At 43.4% G+C, this 27507-nt stretch overlaps 1 protein-coding gene across 1 annotated transcript; it reads left to right on the top strand.

Moving 5' to 3' along the window:
• On the top strand, positions 1 to 27094 carry LOC138489308 (zinc finger protein 268-like). Its single transcript, XM_069617008.1, has 2 exons — positions 1 to 108; positions 22342 to 27094. The coding sequence occupies exon 2, from the start codon at positions 22502 to 22504 to the stop codon at positions 24383 to 24385; it is 1884 nt and encodes a 627-aa protein (XP_069473109.1). The 5' UTR covers positions 1 to 108; positions 22342 to 22501; the 3' UTR covers positions 24386 to 27094.
• Positions 27095 to 27507: the final 413 nt, after the last annotated feature.

Raw genomic sequence — 27507 nt, 5'->3', positions numbered from 1 at the left:
CCAGCAGAGGGCATGCGCAGAGTGTCCGGTGTGGCATCTCCACAGGGATTTGAATTCTTTGTTTAGTGGGCCGCTAAAAATTCAGATTAAAGAGGATGATTGTGGCTGGTAAGAGCCTGCTTTGGCGATAATCTCCTGCTTTCCATCGCTCTTTCGGTTGCTGACCACTTCCCCCCCTCCTGGTCCATAGTTGCATCTTTCTCATCACTCATTACTTCCTCCCCCATCCCTGGCTCCTGTGCGCATCCACTCACCAGCAAGACCATCTTTCTCTGGGTTGTAGTTTTTCCCCAAGGGGTGAGAGTACACAGTGGCGTCAGTGGGGAGCCATCAGTGTGAGTCGATGCTATCATTAGGGGGGTGCTGAGCCCTCTCAGAGCAATGACCAGGTTAAGCTTTAGCTGCAGAAGGCGGAGGGGAAACAGTGCGAGGATGGCACGGTTTTGTCTTCCTAATCATTGGACAGTGATGGACACCATGGGCTGCAGAGCATCTCGAGTGCTTCTGGAGGCTGGCGTTGCTTGTAAATTGTGATCACCAAAGAAGATTTTGGTTGAGTGTGCCATTGACCCCGATGTGATGAGTTCAGACATATCATTGAGAAATGACACACACCTGTGAGGTGGGTGATAGATGAGATGGACAGTGGCCGCCTGTTAGTGGGATAGTTGGAAGTGGAAAATAAGGAGCTTCATGTAGTGCAAAGGTGCAAGGTACAGGCTCCTGACATGCTTCCTCCTATGTGCATTCAGCCAATGATTGAAATAAGGATCTGATGAGGAAGTGCTAAAATGTGCTCCTGGGTATCCGGCATCACACCGCAAGCAGGAGCTCACGCTGGTGAATAAGGCCCTAGTGCATTGCCTGTCATGTGGAAGTCAGATTTGCAGCATCCTATCTAACATTTGTGTCCATTTAAATATGACCCAATATGGTTTAAATGTCATATAGATGTGTCTTGATGTCCCTTTTAAACACGTTATTTATTTATTTTGCATTTTTAAAGCGCTCACACAGCCTGAGGGCATCGAGGTGCTGTTACAGGAGTTGTTTACCTTAGTTGCATATTTATAACGCGCTTAAATACCCAGAGGTTTCTAAGCGCGGACCCGGGGAACGAACCTGCGTTGCTTGGTGTCGTCTTGCTTCCAAGGCGAGCGCATTGCAGCTGAGCTATCCGCATTGCCAAACATACAAAGTTAATGCCCCATAGGTATGTTTCTATGGCACCAGTTTCCTCAGGGAGCCAAAAGTAGCTCTTGGTGGCTGTAGCTGTCAAGCAAACCAGGCTATTCTAGGCTACAATCACGAGCTAAATAGCTCCCAGCTCCTGGCAATTTCAATCCGTGTGAGCATGCTGGATGCTGTACTCACTGAGATGAGGACATCAAGACGTGGGGAAGAGCTATGTTTCATTGATAAACATTGCATTGAGTTAATGTGTGGAAATGGAGTCTGTCAGAGCAAGATTGATTAGCATCTGGCTTGCCAAATCAGCAGGATTTGGTGATTATGAGACTGATGTAGATGAGCTTCCAAGAATTCAGGGAGTGGGGGCATAGGGGAGTTCTCTGAGAGTTAATGTGCTCAGGCACTTCAAAGAGTGGGGTTGGTATGTGTCTGTGGGAGAACCTTTGTTATGTCTCGCCGGTGTTGAAAAATGCATGGATTCCTGCTGGTTGGTGCTGTCCAGGCCCTTGCAGGCACAAACAAGTGGCGTTCAGTTTCGTCCATAGTTGACACCTAGGGAAGGCAGATGTAAGGTGGCTCCTGATCTTTTGGTTTAGGAGGAGCTGGTCGCATAACTAGGGACACCACTCTGAGCCTGGTGGAAAAGTAGTACAAGTAAGAGGAAAAAAAACAAAGCCCTTAAGCTGCATGGGTGTGGACACCATACAGCCTGTGAACCCGCAAAGAGTGTTGTCCCAAGCAATGCATGTGCATGGCCGATTAGTTTATTTTAGGAACCAGAACCAATGAATTTGTGGGCTTATTTTTGTGCTGCAACCATAACATCCCTTTTACAAAGTTGTATCTCTGAAGATGTCCTTTTTCATTTTCAGAACCTAATTCCTGCTAATACTATAGCCCAGAGTGCCATCATTTATTTACTTAACGTGTTAGTCTTGCAGAGTTGCGATGATGTCCTCCACCTCTCAAACTCCTGTGCGTGAACCTACTTGTAAACACACAGTAAATAACTCTGTGGCTGGTTGATTTATTTACTCTTTTTATTGTTAGTTTATAAGGAACCTACTGTGAAACATTTCGAGGTACAATAATGGGAGGTCGGGGTAGAAGAGAGAAAAGGGTGCATGGGGGATGAGCAAGTTTCTGATTATTGTGGTGATTTCCCTGACCTCCACATTCTGTAATGTGGTGATAGATGGCCGCAAGGGATGGGGTTGGTGCGGTGGGTACCTGATGTGCCTCCCTGTGGGAGGATGCAGTGGTTTCCCATTGGACCACTACCACTGTCTAGACACAACAGGCTACCACCCGAGGGGCTTTGGAGTTTGGAGACCTATGGCGAGTTAGAGATGGCACAGAGAGCACCCTGAGTTGGGAGACAAATAGTGTGAAAGAGAGTTTGCAAATTCCTGAGTTCGCAAACCCTCTATGATAGTAGGGTTTCAGAATAAGCAGTAGACACACTGTACATCCCGGGTAGGCTGTGCTGAGTGATGATTTCCCCCGCTCCCCTGGCCCTGTGCAGAGTCTGACCGCTGGAGGCAGGCATAGCATCAGATGCATGCCGCCTCGCGTTGTGCCCCACTTAATTTCCAATATGGAGCTTGGACCGTTAACGCCTCACACACTGCACTGGGAAACAAAAAAATGCATCAAAGATTAAGCCAATGACCTAAAGGGCCTCATTATAACACCTGCGCTAAACCATGGCGCTATTAGCACCATGGTTGGTGCCAGTGTTGTAACGGGTTCGCCATGGTTCAATGTGGGAATTACCACCCCCTTCCAAGGTTGGTGGGGCGGTAATTCCCCATTGAACCATGCCCCTTCCCCATTCCCATTTTCGCCCCATAGGGCTCTATGGGAATTGCGAAGGCGCCAAGTACGGTACCGCAAATTGCGGTACTGTACTTAGCACCAAGTTCCCTTTGCGGGTCCCTACTTTAACGGCTGCTGTAGACCAGCCGTTAAGGTCGGGTCCTGCAAAGGGACCTCGTAATCAGGCGCTAATGGGTTAACGGCGCTGCAGCCTTTTACGGCACCGTTAACCCATTAGCGCCAGGGTCGTAATGAGGCCCAAAGTGAGCATATACTCCCTGATTGAGCTGTGTTCCGGCCCTCTTGCTATCCTGTTATACATAAGTGATCTAGCAGTTAAACACCTACATGTAACTGGTGGAAGTGGTAAAGACATTTATTGTATTGTACTTGTCATTTGTATAGTGCCTTTTATCATTATTATAGTCTCAATGCGCTGTTAGTGGGAACGCCCTCGAGGACCGAAATCCAGAGTGTTGGAGGTCATGGAGTACGATGAGAGTGTTTGTGTGCATTTGGCCAAAAAACGCTTAGCTAGGCTGGCCAGGCTCCAGTAGAGAAGCAACCCATGTAGTCGGGCATGTGTGTGGGTGCTGAGGGGAGTCGGGAGATTATGTGAGTGCTAGAGATGTGCTGTGTGTTCAGCATGCCCGAATTTGTCATAGGTCTGTGCTGCATTCTGCTGTCGGAGCTGTTGAGGCGTAGTCTGGTGTAAGTAGGCAGGCAATTATGTGAACAGCATGACCACATTTTGTCATAGTCCTTACTGTATACTGATGTGTGTGGATAGCTACGCCTGCGGACAGTGGTGTTATACGTACCTTGCCGAAATTGATAGCGCATTGTTGTTTGGGCACCCACTTTGGTAATTGGCTTCTTCTGTCAGTTCTTGCAACTGTGATAAACCCGCCAGGATACCGGCAAAGGCTGTTACCCGCATTGCCGCTGGATTATGAGTGCCAGAGGGACAGAGTAAATCCCCATTCAAGGAGTCCGATAGGACCCCATAAGGGGATGTGCCATGATTACTGGCGCCGGCATATGAGGGCTTTGTTTGGTAGTAGGGAACCTTGATTACCGGATCGGCAGACTTGGAATGAGGCCCATTGTTCAGGAAAGGAAACCGTTATACCAGATTAGCTCGCCTTCTGCGTATTGCCTGAAATGTCACTACATAATGCAAATATGATGCTTCCAGGGTGCGGTACACTACAGTGTCCTCCTAGTTCTGCGATTGGGTATTTTTTCTGACGTGCTAGCACACTGCTGTCAGTATCAACCAAAGACACGCTCAGACATTTCACAGCTTTAAGTACAGTATAACATGAAATGGGGGAAAATGCATTCTGCTGGGTTTGTTTTTCTTTTGGTATAAACCAACTAAATAGTTTGTATCAGTGCCTTCTGAAAAGGGCAAATTGTTTATTCAGAACAGCGTGGCATTTTTTTCGCCAATTGTGAGACTGGGCCTCATTACAAGTTTGAAAGTCCAGTAACAACGGTACCGGTAAGCTTGGCTGTACCGTTGTTACCGGACCGGCAAACTACAAGCTCTGCTTGTGGGTGCCTTACAGCCCACCAGGTCTGACCTGGTGGGCGGACGGGCACATGCGAGCATACCATGTCGGATGCACCGGCCTCCCCATTCCCATTGAGTCCAATGGGACTCAAATGGGAATGAGGACTAATATTTTTGGTGGCCGGGAGTGGGCAATTTCCGGGTCCACCAGGGTTTTAATACCCCGGTAATTGCCCATTCCCGGGCGCCGGAAAAAAAACAACTCCGGCGGCAGCCGTGCCGGTTTTACCAGCACAGCCACCGCCTAAGTCGTAATGAGGACCACTGTCTCTTAAAATTTTGTTTTCCTGGATTATTTAAATAACACCTTTTAATACCTCCCCTTATTTGATTAGTTTCGTATTATGATCAATTTAGAATGGCCTGTAAAGGGTGGGATCCCTTCAGTAGTGTGTGTGTATGTGTGTGTGTGTGGATCACTCGAGTATAGAGGGAATTCTTAGAATAGTTTGTTCAGCTGCCCAGCAGTTAGGCCTTCAAATTTGGTTTCTGGGGATTGCATAATGCATAATGCAAAACACTCTTAATTGTGTGAGCAAGCCTGTTAAGCAGTGGCCTTTAAAAATGGGAATCCCAGAGCTCTGTGCAATGAGAACTACAAAAGCTTTTCGTTTCTTGACTTTTAATGGATGTGCCTTGAGCCACTTGCTTCCTGAGCTCGCAACTAAGGGACAGATGTTGATGTGGGACATCAAAGAGATGCACCAGTTTAACTTGATGGGTTTTACCAATTCACGCGGACTTTGTAAAATGAGCCTGCTTGTAGCAGAGCTTCATGTGAAAGGAATTGCTGTATCCTTACATTTACATTATAGCCCAACTCACATAAATGCAGATAGAACACATATAACACATCATAATTCATCCTTTGAAAACATATAATTCATTCAGGCAATACACAACATAACATCTCCCATCATGTAAAAGAATTTAAGAAGTACACATGCTGCATACGAGCCACCACAATATATCTGCTTGCATCCTTTCAGTTTCAAGAATGCTACCCAACTGGTTAATCGTGACAATCATCCCTTATTCAATCAAATCAATTTAACAAGTGTAAGTGAATTAGTATATTAAGTAAAATAAATAAAAAAATAAAACAATTTTTAATGTAACCCATCAGCACTCCCCAAGAAGCCAGTTTGCTCCAAAATCAAGGCCAGTTCACATAGTGGAAAACAGAAGATACATCAATGCCAGATGCATGTCTATCTGGAGATTTGTCACAAGCCTGGCTTCAGAAACAGGACAACACACAGCCATTAAGTACCATGCCACTGTTTCCTAAAACCAGTTTGGCATTTTGAAAGACAACCGGATTTACAGATCCAATTTTCTATTTCACCTAAAACGATAGAGGCAACATGGCGATCGGTCGATAATTTATAGGCAATGTTCTATTGCCCTTTTTAAAAATAGGTACAATATGGGCTTTTGCCCATGTCTTTGGAAAGGTACATGTCTCAATTATATGCTTAAAGAATGAAAATGGAGTTGCTTTCCATAACTCCGGAGATTTAATTATTTACCACTGAATAAACTCTATCAAAATACAGAATTCGCCTGGTGAATGACGATGTTAGGACGTGATTCATGTTAATTTTGGAAGGTCCATAAACCCTAGAAAAGGCTATCGTCCATTGGGACTCCGAAATAGATGGTCATGCTTATTCTCTGAGCTAGTTAATCGCCAGAAATCGACAGTACTTTTGGCCGCTAATGATTTTAACATTGTTTGGCTGTCATTGCTTACCATCCTTACACAATGTGCCTCATTACGAGTTTAGTGGTATCTGGGTAGTAAATCCACCCAGATACCACCAAACTGTATTACCGTTATCACCACTTGATCTGGCAGTATTATCGCCGGATTACAGGTGGTGGTTTAAGTCCCCATTGTTTTGAGTCCATAGGACTCCATGGGGCATTTTCGGTGATAATACTGCGGTGTAAATTCCACTGTGGTAATTCTGCCAAAATGTGTCGGAAAGCTGGCAGATTTACCTCCAGCTCAGAGCTGGAGGTAAATACTCCAACTTTCCACCAAACTTATAGATAATATTGCTGCATGTAACCCGCAACGCCCAGCTTGTAATGAGCACTATGTCGTTTAAGCCCTTTTTTTAAACTCTGTTTCAGAAGTTTTCTTAAATTTATCTGAAGAGTTATTTTTCTCTGCAACTTCCTTATCAAAACAATGAATGTGCCCATGACTGAGCTGAACAGACCTCTAGTTTAATGAGTTTGTAGGTATAGCATCATCACTGACTATGAAACACTGAGGGATTGAAAAGAGAATGTGAACTGAGGGATTGAAAAGAGAATGTGAATCATAATTCTCAAGGCCCATGTCATAGTGTATAATCTTAGAATTGAAACTCTGGATATTCGTAATGTTCCATTTAATCTTACTCTCTTTAGCAGATACCGTACCAGAGCCTATAAGGGTTTGGGGAACAGATATCGTTAAATAAAAATGAAAAGAAGCTCATAAATAATTATGGTCACTTAAAAGGTCGAAGTAACAGTAAAATATTTATAATGATTGAACAATAAGACTTACGTCCAAATATAGTCAATATGTGAATTACTTTCTCCGTTGTGCTACGTAGATGCAGGGGGACAATCTCCCTCCACGTTGTCATTCAATTTTACCTAATCCCAAGCAATATATTTGCCCACTGGACACTTTGCTTTATCCTAAGGGAAGAACTCTTGGCTACTGAGAAGTCAAAAATAGGTGGATGTTTGTCATTTAGATTCAGACAACGTAAGTTAAAGTCGCCCCCCTACGAGTATAAAATTATGGAGACCTTGATAGAACCCTTCCGAAAGTATATCAATAAGGGATTCTGAAAGCAAGTTCAAGTCGGATTTCATAGTATTTGAATAGATATGAATTATTAGCAAATCTTTAGGAAGTGCAGCAGTTTTTAGTTTAGTTCTAATTGCCAAGATGCCCCTTGTGTGGGTATTCAAAGACTGTGAGTCAATAAAAAAAATCAAGTGCTATTAGAAGATCACCTGAAGGACATCCCTTAGAAAACATAGGTGCATGTTGAAAGAAGGTAGTAAAACTATTCATTGCGGTTGTTCTCTTAGCCACACGTCTTGTTAATGTATTAACCCAAAACTGGTATAATCGTGAATCGGGCGGAGGATGAAAAATAATCTTATAGCCCCTTGTGCTCCAAGAAAGAGTGTTAGGATCATTTCTGGAGCCGGCAGAACCGTGCCAAGGGTCCTCTGAATCCCAGCTCACGGAAGGCCCCAACTCCTTCCCAGGTCCCAAGAAGTCGAGGTCCACACAAGGAGCAAGGATAACTGTGGTTTATTATACAAACACACAGGGGTCATATGCGTGAACAGCATTCAGGCACATCTCGACGCAGGCCAGTTTTATACACCTGTGATTTAATAACCTTTGTCACTCAACAATCTCCCTCGTAAATCTATCGAGGCCAAGGATTGGCCCCTGAGTGGTAGGTCGAGTCTAGGACCCTATAGGTAAGTTACGCCATTGGACATTGCTGTGTCAGGTGGTGTACTTGGATCATCTCTGTAAATTGCTACGTGTGAAAAGTTACAGTGAGGGAGCCCTCTCCATCTACCCCCAAAACCCAGTCCTCTGATTGGTCAGGCTACTGGCCCCCATGTCTGGGACAAACTCTGTTCCCAGCCCACGTGACAACTGTTCTCTGTTGTCAGTACATGCCTACTATGTCCCAGCAAATTGCAACTATGTGTCTGCGTATTACAAAGGTGTGTGAATGACTAATGCCATGAGCGCGCTCCATTCCCATCGTACAAGGTGTCTGGAGGTAACAATTATGTTGCAAAGTCACTGTCCAGCCGTGGGGCCGCTGCTCGTTCCCAGCCTCCATGAATTGCATGTGTGCATCGTGTCTAACGGGCTATGTTGATGGGATGTCTCTAACGACCTGCACCCTGGTGTCTTTTAGTGTGATATCATTAGTCAAGTCTGTCCATGTGGTTGTCTCCAGCTCTGTCCTGTGTCTCTTCATCCATTCTGGGCAGAGTTCATATTGCAGCAGGAAAGTATGGCTGGCCGGCAAGTGTACCACTCGCAGTAGTCGTCCACGGCTGGAGCAGTGGGGGTTGGCACAAGTTCATAGAACCGGCGGCCATGTTGTTGCTGGTGCTTCTTCCGGTTAGGGGGTTGTCCAGGACTGAGGGTCTGCTGGATTTTCCCTCTTCAAGAGTTACCAAAAGATCATTGTTAAAGATCGTTTACCCTAGAATGGATTGATGGGCGGTCAGCACACAAGGCAGAGGGTAACAAAGAAAAATCCTCACAACCTTCAATAGTCAACTAGGGATTCTGAGCAGCATGAACCAGCATATGTCAGCTCCCCGAGTTTGTACAAGAAATTGGTAAATTGCATAATGATGTTTGTGTAGATATTAAATGGGCTTTTTTAAAACGTTAAATACAGTGTGACCAGAGAAGATAGTAAACCAATGATAATAATTTGTTTGTTTCTTATACTAATAACTCCACTATAATTTGTGAGTTAAAATGCAAACGGACTATATTGGAGCTATAACCAACAACAAACTCAACCCAAGCAATATCTTGTGACGTAAGATTTCTGAGGTTAGGAATTTCACAGAAAAGTAACAGAGGAAACCTGTGTCTCCAATCCAAACCTCAGAGGAAGGACAAGGGGAGCGGTAGAAGATAAATGAGTGCACCCCTCCTTCGCCAAAACAGCCAGCCTTACAGACTGCTGCGATTGTGTAGTTACTTCGGTAGCCTCGGAAACCTTCACATTAATAATATTATCAGTAGCAAGTTTACAAGAGTCCAAGGACTCCAATGCTAAATCATTGTCCAAATGATTATTAGTTGGTTGTTGATCAAAATTGTATTGCCGGTTGCTTCAAACTCCTGTTTCGACCCTGTAGCCGGGTTTGTGCATTTCAATGTTTTGTTTTTCTTTTACACCTTCAGCAATGACAAATCAATTGGATGCAAGGCGCGACCACCTCCGGTATCGGATCAGGAGTATCCAAAGCTTTAGCCTTTACATTTCTTAGGAACTGTCTTGATAATCTTTGATTTTTACTTTGGGTTTTATCATCCTTTTTGTTTGTATTCTTCTTTCTCTTTTAGTCAGTTTCATAGAATCAGGTTCAGGTAAAATGTTTGAAGTGCTTTGCTGTCACTGCCTGTTTCACGAAGTGCAAAAGTACCAAAAGGTTCCTCAGAACTTATGACTTCATTATATATGTTATCGGATCTTGTGTTTTTTTTAATTCTGGCAATTGTAAGAGATTAAAAGAAGGTGTTTTATTGTGTCCGTTCAATTGATGGCAAATTCCATCCAGGTTTTTTTTTTTGTTTTTTTTTAACTCGCAGAATATATTTTCGTAGAGGTTGAGTGGAGAAGTGAGAATGATATTTAGGGCTGGAAAGGTGCCTTTCCGGCAGTGAATCGCGCGTGGATTTAAGCATTTCACATAAGGAAATGTCTTGTGCCAAAGGCGTATGCGTGGTAACACCCTAGATGGCTTGAAACAGGACTAGCGTTCAAGTTTCAATCGTTCAATGCAGCGGGTGAAACTGGTATTTCCTTTCCACATCATTAGGCAACGCCGTATAACCCATCAGCCTGAGTGAGAGTTGAAGAGGAAGAAGCTGGCAATATAGAACATCGTTGCTACTCTCTACACTGGTTAGCACCATGTCGGAATCCAGGCATAAACAGCTAGTCACAGCTTGATCAATGCACTCAGTTATGGCAGGATTTATAAACTCCGACTGAACCGCCTTATTAAAGAACTGCGTTATTTTGGTCCGAGTGGTGCCGCTTTAGGGGACAGCGCTTTGGTAGTGGCAGAGTAACTATTGCACCTAGCCTTAGGTCGTTTTTACAGTTGGAAGAGGTAGAAGACATGTTCATCTCCAGTGAGAGGTGCCTAACAGGAACCAACTTGCTCCTGAGACTATACTTTGGCATGATAATAGAAGTCTTTGCACGATAATCACAAGGTCCACGAGTGCAGATAAGGGCAACACTGGCCTTGCTATTAGCGACTTGAAACAGTAGTGAAATGCTGACGGGAGCAGGAAGAGGCAACCAGGATCTCATAGAGTTGCTCCCTGTCTACCGTGGACTGTAGCAGACTGCACTCTCAATCACTGCGCTCCACTCTGAAACCTCTTCTTGAGGCAAAACTTGAAACAACAACACTGGTCCCAAGGAAACACGATGCTAGTCTTTGGATTCACTGTGCAGCAGATGGCACTCAAGCCCTGCTCTCCAGCAGTGCTTATATCTTTCTCACACTCGTCAAATCCACACAAACCCCCATGCACTTTGAAGCTCTCTCTCACTTGCTCTCCTCCGTCATATCCACACTCCATACTTAACCACCTCATTTAGCACCGCAGCACACAGCCCCAACTCCCACAATGAATGGGCTGACTTCACTAATAACCACCACATCTCCCCCTACAATAATATATACAGTGCTGATTTCCCACCCAGACAGTTATCCCCTATAACCTCGTACACAACTCATCACCTACCACACTCCCATAGCTGGAAATACTCCTCAACTTATTTCAATCAAATCGAATCTGTGTGTCGTGGTCTGACCAGTTTGCAATCCGCTTCACACTCATTCTGCCACACAATATCACCCCACCTGACACCCACCCGCCAGACAAACACATTACAGACACATCCCTAATACCTCTCATGCCACCCCTCATCCACACACACACATTCCTCCATTCTCCTCAACAATTAAAACACCATCATCACACAAACACTCAAGTAAATAGCCCCCTCAACCCACCTAAACTCGAACTACCACCATAAGCCATGTTTCAACAGTTCCCTCCTCTCCAGCAAGCAGGAAACCAGATGTCTACAAAGTGCCTGGCAAGGGAACCCGTGCCTGGCCACCAGGACAACCCTCAAACAATGCTGCAGCAAATGCAAAACATCCGTGTGCAAGGCCAAAGCCACCCACCACCTATGAAATCCAATCGTTCAGAGAAACATTTCAAGTTTCTCATAAAACAACCATGCACACCTTCCATCCCCCCAACCACTTCAGCTTCCAACTCCCTCATGGACTACTTCAACTCTAAAATACACACCATTGTGACAAGCCCTCTCCTCTGCTCTGCTGAGCCACTCACAAGGCCCTCACTTTCAAACATTCCAACCCATGCGTCACTTTTGACACTATTGACAGAGACACCCTCATCACGGTCACTGCCAAAAGAAAACCTGCACGCTTCCTTGATGGCATGTGCCTACCTCAAGCCGCATCAAACTGCATCACCATCAACTCCTGCCTCTCATATGGTTCTTTTCCCTCCACACACAAAACTGGACAAAGCTTTCTCCTCCTCAAGAAACCATGCCTCCATTGCACACTCACCCTATTATAATCCTGCTGTACCTCACCAGAGGAATGTAATGCTTCATCACAACCCAACTCCAGCAAACCAGTCTGACATTTGACCTGGCCACAGCACCAAGACCACAACACTTCACATTTTCAATGACCTCCACAACATCACGGACAAAGGCCACACATCCCTACTCTTACTCCCCAGCCTCTCTGCTGCCTCATACATCACCGACCACACTATTCTCCTCAACAGCCCATCCCACAGGTTGAAACTATCGGGCAATGTCCTTAACTGGTTCACCTCCTTCCTCACTGACGAAGACACTTTGTCTCCATTCTCCCATATGGCTCCAACCACACCCCAGTCAAATAGGTGGTCCCGCAGGGATACTTCCCATCTACTCACCTCTTCAACCTATGTGTGCAACCTCTCTGACAGAACCTTAGCAAACACAACATCCGCTTCCCACAATGCCCATACAATACACAAATATACTTCCAAATGTCACCCCCGTCCCAACTCCACACCCTTTAAAGCTGTCTCTCGACCCTTGTTCTCAGACTCAATTCTTCCAAAAGGAATCCCTCCTCATCTCCCCACAGGCACGCACTGACCTCACTGCTTGTACCAAAGAACTTGCCATGAACAAACCACACACATTCCTCTCAACACCTTTCAAATCCCTAGGCTTCATCATTGATGCCCGTCTTTCCTTCACTCACCACATAGTGTCACCACTATGCTTTCTCCGCAAGATGAGAAACGTCCCTCCCCTGATGATTTCCACACCACAGGCCAAGCACTGGTTCTGTCCAAGCTGTATTACGGTAATGCTATCCTCATAGAATTCCCAAACAGCAACCCCCCGCCCCGTGCAAGCCATACAAAATACCAAAGCGAGTCTCATCCTTTACCTGTATGAGACAGAGTCAAAAGGGAATCAATTTTTCTGGTACAAGTGGCCAATGATATTCTTACTCCAAGAGTGGGATTTTTATCTCACTGAAATATATATGGAATGTTTGGCAGCAAGATTTTATTCCCCCCCCCCACATAGAATTTAGTTTAAATCACTGGTGGATATAAGGTTGGGTCCTGGAGATTCACCAAATTGAGCCCCTGGGAGTGTACAGGTGACACAGGACTCGGACGACTGATTATTGCTTTTTTATTAAGATGTAGACCACTGCTCCTCTTGCAAATGTCTTATGGTTTGCGCTCTCTCATAGGGGTGAGACCCCTGCTGGTACTACTACTTGTGGGCTCTTTCCTTTGGCTGGTGGTCAGTATGTCCACAGATAATCCTCTACCTACAAAGAACTGTTTGAGCTCAGGAGGCCGCTTTTATTTAGCTTCCACTGTATTTCCCTTCCTTGATTGATGTTCCCTTGCATGCTCCACCCCCTTGTTGCTCTGATTGCCTGCCCCTCCACAATGGCCCCTTCCTCTCAGTACTCTAAGAGAGGGTCTTTGGCCTCCATCCTGCCCCTCTGGTAAGTACATCAGGGTTTATTCCCCTATTGGGTCATGTGATTCTTCTGCCTCCCAGCAATGCTTCTCTCTCCGCGCTGGCTCCTGCCCGTGCATCCCTGGGAAGCTGCCCAATGGGAAAGGGAGTACACGCATTGTGTTTGCCAGCCTCTGCGTTGGTCATGTGTGGCCGCAGTGTGAGCTGTCTTATCTGCCTTGCTCTCTTGTTAGGGTCAGCAATTCTTTGGTTGTTCATCCATTGCTTGTGCTGGCCCACCATCCATGACTCTGGACCCCTGAAGAACCAGTACTACCCTCACCACAGCGCTCCACCGTGCCTCTGGGGGAATGGTCCGTACCTCGCCATCAGCGATTCAACTCCTGGTGGTCACTGCTGGCACTTCAGGCAATGTTCAATTCCTTTGGTTGTTATAAAGGTTGGTTCTGCTTTTGTTGGTTCCATGGTGGGTGGTGCTCTCCATTTACTTGAGGTCGCCATCCAAAAAGCGGTATGGAATGAGGCAGCCATCAAAGCACGATACACCTGAGGCAGGAGTGGAAGAGCTGTACACAAGAAGCAGCAGTCATAGAACAATTAGTAGGGAGCAAACAGTCAGTGAAGTGATAGTATTCTGTGTTTCTATTGGAGAAAGTGATAAATACATGTTTTACATGTTTTGAACAATATCTTTACATAGAAAAAGAATGATGGCTGTGATTCCTCTTGCTGGGTGCTTAACGCTTTTGAAGAAATGTTGGAGCTTTGGGGATGGATGGGAAAGAAGGAACGCACCCCACTGCAGAGTAGTTGAGTGTACAAGTGAAACATTGCAAGATGAAAGGAAGGGATGAAAAAATGGGCAAGGGATTGGGAGAGGACGGTTATAGCAACCAAGTGGGCTGGTGCGCAATCTAGACCAGTTAGTTATAGGGTCCACCTCAACCAGCCAGAGCTGGTTGGCGGGAGGCCAAGGATTAGCCACGATTGATTAGGCCATCAGGAGGGTGGGATTGAGTATAAGGGCCAAACGGGGCAAATCAGAGTGATTAGTCACTTACTGCAGGTGGCAAGCATCATCTTATTTATTTGTATTTATTTATTTATATTGTGCCAAAGTCGCAAGGCATCGGGCACACAAGGAAACAAGACAAAACGGGAAGCACGAGCCATAACTCAGGGAGGGACGTAGGCTGCAGATGTTTATGTGAAAAAAAGCATCTTCAAACATCTGCAAAAATGCAGAAAATTGGTTTCTTTCTGAAGGGCGTATGGTAAGGTGTTCCAAGCTTTAGGTGCCAATGTTATGAAGGATCTTCCATTTCCCAGAATCCGTCTGTCTTTAGTGAGCATCCAGTTTCCTGAGGACGTTAAAGTTCTGATAGGTTCATACTTGATCAATCTCTCTGAAATAAGGGCATGGCTGCCTCCAAACTCGGGTATGGTACCGGGTTCCTTGAACGAGGAACTACCGGGCCATTCCAACCTTGGAGGACCCGGTAGTTCCTCATTCAAAAAACCCATCCCCATTCCCATTTGAGCCCCCATTGGGCTCAATGGGAATGGTGAGGCAGCTAATAACGGGCCCGTTATTAAGTGTTTTCACTTTTAAGTATTGTACCATTTCATGTGCTCGGTGTGTTTCAGTGTTAAATCCGCATAGAGGATGATCTCTAACCAGATCAACCCCAAAAGTGCCATACAGATAGGAAAGAGATAAGGCCTGAGTGATAGGCGTGCCAAAGAATACTGGATATGCATTCCCACAAAACGCCAAAGATGCAATAAGCGATAGACAAACAGTGGTGTTTTTCTCTTTAAGAAAATAACATAGGTGCTTCAGAGTAATATATTTAATACAATTTATTTTTTAAAAGGTGTTTTATTGAGCTGTAGCCTTCCTCTTAAGAGTGTAGGACTAAAGAGGGACGGAGCTACAAATCATTTCAACAGACGTGTATTCAACCTTCTGCCACAAAGTGGCAATAGTGGCTAATAAATGCAGGCTACTACAGTTTTAGCACTGTCAGTCCCAATAGCAACTGAAAAGCAGAGCTGAGAAGATAGCTCACCTGCAACGTTTCTGTCTAAAACGCAAACCATTAGAGTTTCGGATCCCGCTCCCGCACTTTGGAATTATGAAATATTGGGGTTTATCGGAGTTCCCAGAGAAATATAAAACCATTAACGCGGGCACATATCAGTATTTTTCGGTAATCCCCAAAAAATGGGACACCCTATTTATAACCTTAATTGCAGGTATTACGCAATGGTAAGTGGAATGTGTCAAGCTTTCCCCCTGTAGAGAAGGGCTCTCCTAATTGCGACGGGTATCCTGGTGGCTGGCGAGCACCGGTGTGCACTTGGAGCAAGAGAAGCGCCTTTCCTGAATGGAGCGGGCCGCCGGAGAATCGAAGCAGTCTGCTGTGCAGAAGGTGGTGGGGGGAAGGAGAGAAGGCAGAATGAGCAGTGGCAGCAGATTGCACAGACGCATGAGCAGCAGCCAGTGAGTTTACCACTGGGGGGGTAATCCCGGTACTGTAAGGAAGGCATGGTATCAAAGTAAGACAGACACAAGTGATCACAGTTCAAGGATGTTTCTTAAACTGTAAAATGGGTGAGATAAACGCTGAATCTAAACCTAAATCTAAGGTGGGAGCAAGCCACGACCATCAAATAATAATAATACAGTCCTATTAGAGTCTAGCCAAATAAAAAGGGCCTTATCTGAACAAAAAACTATTGCCAATCCTTACCATTATGCTACAAAATAGTGTGGGATAATGTTCACAAGAAAAGAGAGAAATGTTCACAAAATTATAAGTCTGGATGTTGTGGCCGGCGTCTCCCTTCCTCATGTTTTTAGCACGGGACACGGCGGGATTCTTGATCACAGCACACTCCTGGGCTTCTCTGGCACGAGCTTACAGTTCCTTTTCTCTATATCGGGGCCTTCTGTGCCCAACTCTCTTCTCATGCAAAGTCTCTTGCTTCAGAGGGCCTGATATGCCAAAAACCCAACAAAACAAAAGTTCCTTCTGTTAATCTACGCAGTGGGCGATTATTCTTCACCCTAGGATTCCCCTCAGCCAGCTTCCGATCCTTCTTTCAGTGTCAGCCTCCCAAAGCACTTGCCAATTTAAACTTAGACTTCCGAAAGGGCAATCTCATTTTGCTGCGTCACTCTATTAGCTTATGGAAAGTGCGGGCATCACAAAATCATAGTTCGCACAGAGTTCCCCTCAGCCGGGCGCAAACCCCTATTTCACAATTCCCTCAGTCGGGTTCACAATTTCACAATTGTCAAGGACCTTCGATTTGTACAAGGGATTTGGCTTGACTCTTGTATGACCACCTTGACATCTCACGCTGGCATTCCCTATGGCCTCTTGGTACTTTCTTTTTGTTCAGGAAAGGGGTATCAGCTAGAGACCTCGAATGAACGCACACGTGGTGCTGGACCACTCTATCTCTGGTACCAATTTAATTCACTAAAAGACCTCTGTCTATTAATCTTCTTAATGTTGCCACTACAGCCTTGAGCCTAACACAGTACGGTCCACTATCAGGTTCTTCCAACTCACCGGTTGTGCTGAACCCGTTGGTGTTACTTTTGCCACTGGAGTCAAGGACGGGACCACGATGGCAACCGCATCTCCCCGTCCTGGCTATCAGTGCGGGAGGGTTGCATGTACTGCTGACACCTGTCACACCATTCGCCAGCTGCGATTCCTGGTTGTATAGGTTGTATATTTCCTTTGTCAGAGGCTTTGTGGGTTTGGGTTGAAAAGGGCAAGGGCAACTCCCTCCTTGACGTCCTTTGAGGTCTTGCCGCCTTTCTCTTCCGTTTGAACTGGTGTCCTGGAATAGCTGCTTCCTCGTGCATTCGGTCTTCCTAAGAGTGTGCTCTCGTTCTCTGCTTTTTATCCCTATGGGGAAGGCAAGGGGCAGTCAGGTGTGTGTAGTTGAAGGCAATTGTCTGACTCTGTCAGGTAAACGGCTCTGGTTTTAGTCGGTTGTCACTCACAGTGTGAGAACGTGTTCATGTTGGAAAATGGGTGGGGGCTGGGTAGAGTTTCTAAATATCCTACTGGATAGGATGGGCAAACAGTGTCATAAGGAAGGGGGTACTGGGTCTCACCTTTCGTTGTCCCACTTCCACTCCCCAAAGCCCCCCGCCCCATCCATGTGATCCTCCCACATTGATCCACCCCCAGTAACTGGATCCAATAGCAATGGCCATGTCCTGGCCACCTGGGTGACAGATCCACGGGGACTAGCTGGTGAGACACCTTCAAGTTTCTCACAGTACGCTCCATAAGCGACTACTGATAGCAATTTTGACTACCGAACTAATACAAACAAGTTACATTGGATAAAAAAGAATTTGGAGGCAAGACAAGAAAGATTACAATCATCGTTATACAAGCCAACATCATTGCCAAAGAAAAGAGGGGCAATACTGAAGCAAGCTAATTATAACCACCATTGCCAAAGTAAAGAGAGTGCAATATTGCAGCAAGATATCCAAAACCATCATTGCCAAAGTAAAGAGGGGAACATATGTTCCAGAGCATATAATCCATGTTAGCCAAATACTAAGAGAACATTGTTGCAGGAGGATTGTGATAATTTTTGCCAGGGTAAGGAAAAGACAATATATAAGCAGAACATCAAAAAGCAACTATGATAATTCAACATTGACAGCAGTTAATTAAAAGTGTGAAAACGGAAGTGGCAGGAGAAAGGCCCTCCTGTTATCGGGTATCACGGAGGAGAGGAACATAACCTGCATTGCCTCTGGCAAACAAAAGAGTGGAACAAACAGCTCCAATGTGTTTCATGTCTTCCCAAAATAATTTTTATGAATTTGAAAGTTAAAGACTTTTCTAAAAGTTTGAAGTAGACCTCACCACAGAGTATTTGTAGTAATGTTAGGAGCTTTTACCCTGGAAGGTGAGTATACCAGGATAGGTACCTTTTTAGTGGTAATCCTGGTTGAAGGTTGTGTGGCGACGAAGTGGCAAGACCACTAAAGTATTTCATGTATGGTTGTGGAATCATCCAGACAAACATTGTTGTTGATACAGAAGAAATGTGAAAGTGTTTTGTTTCTTAAGAAGTAGTTGTGTTGAACTCTTTGCTACATGCGGAGAGATAAAGATGTATTGTCTGGTTAAACATTTGGCTAAAGTCTTTTAGAGCAAGAAAAACATGGTTACATCATGAAACATTCTTAGTTGAACTGTTGATTGAAAGGCCTGCTTGAATCTGGGGAAGGGGATCCAACCCATGTTACAAGGGTGCACAGTTATTAGGTTTATGTTGAACTTAAATATTATTTCTGTTACTTATGACCTGCCATATACTATCCCTTTATGAGTTTGATGCATGTATGAGTATGAAGGATAGATTCCTTTTGTTAGTGTTTTCCTTTAGTTTATTTTGATAGGCAGGGAAAATCCTCATTAGGTTAGGAATAGTGAGGCGTTTGTCAAACCCATATGAGTTGCTTCTGGTGAAAAACCTTTACCAAGTTGTCTGCTTCACATGTCTGACCCCTCACATAGCTTAGTCCTAGATTGCTGAGAGCCCAATAACAACAGCTCTGTTGTTTTATCATTAAGGCACATCTAATTGCCCGACATCCATTGTTTGATGGTACCATATATCGACTGAAGGGTGTTTAAATCTCCCTTGTAGGTCCCTTCTAGCTCCAATAGTAACTGGGTGTCATCTTGCCTGGAGTCATGCCAAATGGCAAGGGGGGGTGCCATCCTGGCAGTTAAACAAACAAATGATGTTCTTATCCATGACCCGGCTGCCCAGATATAATATGATGAGAGTGAGGCCTTGTCGTGAAGTTTGGATTTTGGCCAGTGGCATGATGATCGTGGGAGCGATCATCACTGTGCAGGGAATTGCGCTATTCAAAGTGTCTGGGTCGCCACTATGGTGGAGTGGTGGTGGTGGTAGCGGCAGCATCCATTGTAGGGCCGCTGATTTAAAAGGAGGCAGTGTATGGTGATTCAGGGTCCACTGGAAGATTGCAGTACCTGGGCAGTGCGGTGGCCATTCCCCTGGGGTAGAGGAGGTTACAGTGTGATAGTCACATGATAACATTCGGCCAAGCATGCCAAATTGTCAGATTATGTCATCCTGCTAATGCTGCAGTTGGGATGTGGTGTGTGGTTAATGATGTCGGGTGCTAATTCAAAGGGTGGGGTTGCTACTATGTTGTAGCATTTCCCCATGTAAGGCCGAGCGACTTTGCTGTTGGGCTTTCTGATGAGTTAGTGGGCAGCTGGAAAGGCGGTAAAGGCATGACCCAAAGTATGGTTACAGAGGCTAGTGTTAGATATTATGAGACCATGCATATATCCCACCATTCATCATCGCAAATGTGCACCTAATTATAGAATCACAGCAGTGCAGGTTTGGGCAAAGTACTGACTTTGGCACATAAAGTAGGGGGCACCTAGGATGCGAGGGGATAGTCGGAGGGAATGTGGGTTCGGGCAAAGTTTCCATTGTGCCCCTTTGGGAATGAAGATGTAAATATATGGCCATGAATCTCTACAGTGTAGTCTAATCCGGTATAACAATAGATAGCAAGATATGAGAAGTGCTGAAATGGTGCAAAATGCCCCATTTCCCAATCTCCTACCAGTGACCTCTACAGACAGCGCCCCATTTAACTTGAATAACTCAATCCCCATCAAATCTTTTCGCCGCTCCCGCTCTGTCTCCTATACATTGTACACTGTGCAATAAAGAGCTAAAAGGGGCACATTGGTGTAGGGTGCTGAATGTAATTATAATGATTATGGGAGTCATCAACCTTCATGTTCAGAGGACGAGATGCCCAGAATATGCAAACCGCATTTGCTCAATTTACCTTTTTTGGTATGTTGGATGGCAGGCTTACAGCAATTTGACACCTTTCTCTAACTTGCATGGGTGTTTTGTCCTGTGAGGCCTTCTAGGATCTTTGCCCACCCGGCTAAGGACAACCTTTTGTCTAGCGTTCACTCAGGGCAAGACTCCCTAGTTTGCCCCAGAAATCTGTCTTGAGTCTCTCCAACAAACATAAAGCACACAGAATGCCCTCTGTGCAAAAACACACCCTTATTACACGGCACGTTCCACTGAAGGACAAAGGACCCCTCCCAATTTAAAACCTACATCACTCGCCTGTTGTTAGGGCAGTGTCATAACCTCCGTGTCTGCAAGATAGCAAACCCTAAGGCACAGAAAGCTGCCTAGCTCGTACCCACAGACAATGACCAACCTGAGCACTAATGCGTTTAAGTTCAGAGTCCTGTCTAATAAGGAGAACAGGGAGATGGGGAGCAGATGCCAGGGGGCCAGAGTGCCTGCCAACAACATGGATTGGACACTGTCGCAAAACTGATATCTCCGGTCCGTACTACTTATAGAAATATGCTTGAACTTGTTGAAACCCCTGCTCACTAAGAAAGGCAAAGACATGAGCCCTGGTGCAGGGTCTTGTCACCATTTGTTGTGTACAACATATCTTAATTGAAAGCCCCAAATCAGATGTGCCTACTTTTCTAGATATGTATACAGATGTTTGTATATTCACTCGGTACACTTTTGGAATCTGATTTTAAATAGTAATTATACATCTTTAACTATTGCAGCAGTGAAGTATTTATCTGAATTTTTAGACAATAGACGTTCACTTTTCTTATTTAGTAGACAATAATCATTTTGTATTAAGTACACTTTTGTATTTTTGTCTATAAGTGTGATTTTGCTTGTTTAACTGTTTTACTGGTTAAGCCAAATCACAATTAAAAAGGTCACAAATCTAATTAATGTATTCTTGCCCAACAGCACGTATAGAATTAAAGTGGACTCAGGCTTTGTAAATATCTTCACAAAATTAGACTTGTAGCAAAATATTGGCCAGTTACCTTCCAGATACTTGTGGCCGTACAAGATGTCTTAGATAACTCTAAAATGTAAATGACTTCGGATTTCAACATAAAATGTTGACTGCTTGTAACATAGTTCTTTTATGTTTTGTAATGTCTTTTCTTCGGAATATACCTTTCAGTAGAACCATTAAATAAAATGGGATTAGATAGAATAACAAATAGATCAAGGATTGCCAATCAGTAGGTTGTATCCCTTTCACTTACAGTAATTCATCTCTCCCTCTTAATGTTCTTTTAGGAGAAATTAATGAAGCTTTCACATGGCGTTAAATGTACGTCACATCCTATAACTTCAAAGATCAAAAGTCTTGAAGTTGCAGTGGCAGTTGATATTTATTTTTTACTTGAAACACTTGTGTATAGGCGCGTTACAAATACCATATCATATCATATCTACTTTTTGGGTAGAGGGTTTGATTTGCGAAATTCAAACTCGTATCCATGCAGTATTTACCACATGTTGTATTTGTGTAACATTGCGGAGGGTAAAATCTCTTAATGTGATACGAAGGCAGATGTTAACGACTGTTGTTACTGCCTAACTCATAATGTGGGTCCTTGTGTCCTGTTGTGACCCAATTAAATGTGCACAGCTGAACATGGTTGGGTATAATATTCTTAAATTAATAGGTGAGAATTCAAGTAGTAAAACCTGGTGGACATTCATGTTTTTACTGTAACATTGAGTAAGTGTGATTGTTTTTTCTAAGGCTTAGTTGTCCATTTTAGAAGTCCCCTTTTTCTCTTACTGGTCTTTGGCCTTAAGTCATTACTTTGTTTGAAACCCCTCCCATTTGTTCAAAAACAACTCTAGGTTTCATTTTCTTCCCTAATTCACATAATATCTTTTTTTGCTCATACATGTAGATTGCTAAATACAAATTCACATGTAGAAAAGTAACCTTTCACTTTTATTCTACAGTGGCCAGATATGACAAGAAGATGAATACATAACATGTGCTTATAACGCACACCCTCAACAGGCTTCTGTGGTAGAAAGTGGATAAACTGCAGAGCTCTGGAAAGGAAGCCAGAACTTTTAAGGAAGTAATCCTGGAATCTAGAGCGCATTGTGTGCATCAATGGAAAAACCCGATATGGAGAAACTCGCCACACAAAGAAAATTTCAGTGCACTGAATGTCAAAAATCCTTCAGTTATAAATCATCGCTTGTTCTGCATGAGAGAATGCACACAGAAGAAAAACCCTATAAGTGCACTGAATGTCAGAAGAGATTTATTAGGAAAGGTGATCTTAAGGTGCATGGTAGATTACACACAGGAGAAAAACCCTACGAGTGCACTGAATGCCAGAAAACATTTATTAGGAAATATCACCTTCAGCTGCATGAGCGAACACACACAGGAGAAAAACCCTATAAGTGTGCGGAATGTCAGAAAGGCTTCAGTCAGAAAAGTTACCTTATTATCCATGAGAGAATGCACATCGGAGAAAAACCCTATCACTGCAGTGAATGTCAGAAAAGCTTTACATGGAAATCATCTCTTGTTCTGCACGAGAAAACTCATACAGGTATTAAGCCGTATCAGTGCGGTGAGTGCCAGAAATGCTTCAGTCAAAAAATCACTCTTGATGTGCATATGAGAAGGCACACAGGCATAAAACTTTATCAGTGCACTGAATGTCAAAAATGCTTCAGTCATAAACCCACTCTTATTCTGCATGAGAGAACGCACACCGGAGAAAAACCCTATCAGTGCAACAAATGTAAAAAATGCTTCAGTCAAAAAAACAGTCTTATTCAGCACGAGCGAATACACACAGGAGAAAAACCGTATGAATGCACTGAATGTCAGAAAGGATTCATGAGGAAAGGTGATCTTAAAGTGCATGCAAGATCACACCGAGGGGAAAATCCCTATCGGTGCCCTGAATGCCAGAAATGCTTCAATTGTGAATCTGCTCTTGTTTTGCATGAGAGAACACACACAGGCTTAAAACCGTATCAATGCAGTGAATGTCTGAAAAGATTCTTTAGGAAAGATTATCTTAAAGTGCATGAGAGAAGGCATAGAGGAGAAAATCCCTTTCAGTGCCCTGAATGTAGGAAAGGCTTTAGTTCTAAATCATCGCTTGTTGTGCATGAGAGAACACACACAGGCATAAAGCCACATCAGTGCAGTGAATGTGAGAAATGCTTCAGTTCTAAATCATCGCTTGTTTTGCATGAGAGCAGACACACAGGAATTAAGCCATATCAGTGCAGTGAATGTGATAAATGCTTCAATCAGAAACTTTCTCTACAATTCCATGAAAAAACACATACAGGAGAAAAACCTTATCAGTGCACTGAATGTCAGAAAAGATTTATTAAGAAATATCTCCTTACGTTGCATGAGCGAACACACACAGGAGAAAAACCCTATTGGTGTGCAGAATGTCAGAAAGGCTTCAGTCAGAAAGGTTACCTTATTATCCATGAGAGAATGCACATGGGAGATAAACCCTATCAGTGCACTGAATGTCAGAAAAGCTTTACTTGCAAATCATCTCTTGTTCTGCACGAGAAAACTCATACAGGTATTAAGCCGTATCAGTGCAGTGAATGCCAGAGGTGCTTTAGTTGTAAAATCACCCTTGATGTGCATATGAGAAGGCACACAGGCATAAAACCTTATCAGTGCACTGAATGTCAAAAATGCTTTGGTCATAAAAACACTCTTATTCTGCATGAGAGAACTCACAGAGGAGAAAAACCCTATCAGTGCACAAAATGTCTGAAAAGATTCACTAGGAGAGATTCTCTTACTGTTCATGAGCGAACTCATACGGGAGAAACCCCTTATCAGTGCAGTAAATGTCAGAAAGGCTTTTGTTATAAAATCGCTCTTATTAATCATGAGAGAACACACACAAGAGAAGAACTCGATAAGCATAGTGACTATCGGGGAAGATTCAGCAGCAAATGTCCCCTAACTGAATGTGAGCAAAAACATGTAGGGTAAAAATCCTGAGTGCACCGAATACTCAAAAAGTTTCAGCCTAGCTCTGACCTGCCACAAGACAAACATTCGATTGGTGCACCAAATGACGGAAATGTTTCAGTCAAAAAATAACCTAATTCAGCATGAGAGAAAACACAGGACAAAACCCTTATCAGTCTTGTTTGTATATGACCTAAACTTGTACAGTGCAAATGACGAACAAACCGCTGCAAATGGTGAAATATGTCCCAGATGGTATTAGGATGGAATTTGTCCTAGGAAATAAAATGGTGAAACACGCGAGGAACATCTACTTGTATGATTAATGTTGGCATTTTCCTCTTAAAATAGCTTCAGAGAAGTGTGGTGCATTCTACTGCCAGTGGTTTGTATCCCTGCAGTATCAACTGTGCAATACATCCTGCCATTGCCAATACAATGAATACCATTGAGTTTGGTAATCACCTTTCATTACAGTGCAGTGAATCTGGAGAATCTGGAACGTATCGCTGTATAACATTTCTTGTTAATTGTCTGTAACACACCCTGCAAATTCCCTGCTCTCCTGTAGAAGGAGGCCTTGACAAACAGGAGTAGGGTCTCTGTCCATGGGATCTCCTGTGCTCTTGTCATAATGTCTGGCAACATGTTTTCTCTCCTTCCCTGATTGATACGATATGATATGGCATTTATAACGCACCTATACACAAGTGTTTCAAGGCGCATTATATGAACACGAAGGACTGCAACAGGACATTCTTCAGCGTGGCCATACCATGTCATCTATGTGAAGCTTCGGTGAGGTAACTTAAGTCCTTTGGTACCATGCAATGTGAGCGGCAATAGGAATGTTACTGAAGTATTGTTTCTGTCCACTCTAATTTCTGCAAATGCATGCCACAAGAGCACCTTGTTTAAGGATATGAAAAAGGACTACTTTTCTCACTCACGTGCCTCTGAGTGATAATTTTACAGAACCTCTGAGCACCATGGTATTTCAATGAATTGCTACATTTACATTTATCTAACTTAGGTGCTCCCATTAATGCATTTTCTATGTTTTCATATAGTTATTTTCTTTATTACTGTGATAGTTCCTCTTTTGTGTGTCTGTACTCACTTCTAGCCTATCTTTAGCAGCTTGATTCAATCTGTTACTTGCAAAGCACTTATGGCCCAATAGGTATTTAAGTGCTAATGCTCGGAGCACATTGAGCCATTATCCATGTTATGCAATCATGGGGTGGCTGTAGGAAATGTGGATTCAGGTGACAGGAATGTGTAAGGGTGGTATGTCTTGTGGTCTTGTATTGCAGGATTACAGGCTCAAGTATGCTACTTTGGTAGAAGCTTAAAGTGTAATGCATTTATTCCCATTTATTCATGTTCTGCTTCGTCTTTTCCTTTATTGTATTCTGTTCATTTCCCTGATGTCTTATCTGACCTACCTGTTGACATGAATTAGTCTATTTTTGCAGTTAAAACAATCCTTAAAGTCTCTAAATTTTGTATTTGACTAGCAAGAGGCAATCGGAATACCTGGGTTGTTAGAATTAAGTAAAGCATATATGTCACCTTGTATGCATCTCATCTAATGGATTACCAAGGCCCATTTTGAACAATAGGGTTCATATTTGTAGCACTTTTATAGCACCTAAAAGTGTTTGGAGCCATTACGCTTAGAAATGGATTGCGTATTGAATGTATTAGGTAGGGACATATTTATTGGATTTATAATGTTGCCATTATTGTTGTACAGTGAAACACCTATGATCGTATTCCATTGCATGTATAATTCAATTGATCAACGTCCCTTTTTAGAATATTTTCTTCTGCTTTTAGCTCAAAGCCGATAAGAACGAGGTCCGAAACCATAAACAATTTTAGGAAAGTGGACAGGAGTTCGATAAGTCCACTTGGATACAGGGAAATGTTGCATCACATGTATTAGGAAGAGTTTACGCAGGCCATGATGGAAAGCAACGTCTTGGTTCAAACACCAGAAGAAAGTGATATCTGGTTTCCTAATCGAGGAGCAGAAATAAAGATCCCACTTGAAATGTATGTAAATCGACAGGAAATCTGATTGAGAGCAGGCTCAGAAAATTAACTTAATCCTGTTGCATTTTGACAAACTGAGTTGTGTGGATAATGGGAGCAGGGTGTTGAATAGAAGCCTGCCAAAGATGAAAGCAGAGGACTGAATACCAGCCATCCAGAGGATGAGTGCCAGCCATAATGGAATGGGTATGAATAGATGGGGCCTGCATTTTATTTTATTATCCTGTAAACTGAAATAGAGCAGAGAGTTGAGTTTTCAGCATCATGGATTCAGGTTTTATCCTATGAGTGGAATTATAATTGTTTGGCAACACGCAGTAGATAGAAAGATTAAATGATGGAGTGCGTATGTTGAGTTAGGAACTGATTTTCTTGAACCGATGGTTTGTATAAGCCACTGGTCATTTAAAACCATCACATATTTAGCACCACGTTACAGGCTATTCTGCGCCATTAGTCAATTTATATACAACAAGCGTAATGTTTACAAATGAATTGAAGTACGATCACAAACAGTTATGTGAAATTTCTGAAAGCTAATACATGATACATTTTCAGTAAAGATGGTTTCACTGTTGGAGTAGACACATTATTCTAGATGTATTTTATGATTGTAATGGTTGAAGAACATATATGAAACTGTTTTAATAAAAACACTTTATAAATAAACACCAATTAGTTATTCTTACAAGCTTCCAGAAGACCAGTGGCTGATTGAAGAAGTAAAATGAATATTCTCTTTATCAATATATGGGCAAATGAAAACTTACTCTTGAACAGGCTGTTCTAAAGCACACCTCTCGTTCACAAAGAGGAAAGAGCCCAAATGTATAGCCTAGTTAAGTGGAAGTAATTAGATCACCACAAACTAATCATGACCTCAATCTTTCTATTTTTTGGGACAAACTGATTAGCAGCATTTTATATGTGACCCTTGATTGATCTTTCACTGCGCAAAGCTCTCAGATATGATGAAGGATGGAATAGAAATGCCCCCACTAAATATGTTTTCTTTGTTGTCTTGACTTTGAAGAAACTTAATTTCTTCAGGGCAAGTGGTCGGAAAGACACCAAGGTTAAAA

Source organism: Ambystoma mexicanum, chromosome 9 (assembly GCF_040938575.1).
Source record: "Ambystoma mexicanum isolate Mex_15411 chromosome 9, UKY_AmexF1_1, whole genome shotgun sequence".
NCBI classification, from domain to species: Eukaryota; Metazoa; Chordata; class Amphibia; order Caudata; family Ambystomatidae; genus Ambystoma; species Ambystoma mexicanum.
The sequence above is the reverse complement of the archived record's forward strand: the minus strand, read 5'-3'. Positions and strand labels throughout refer to the sequence as shown.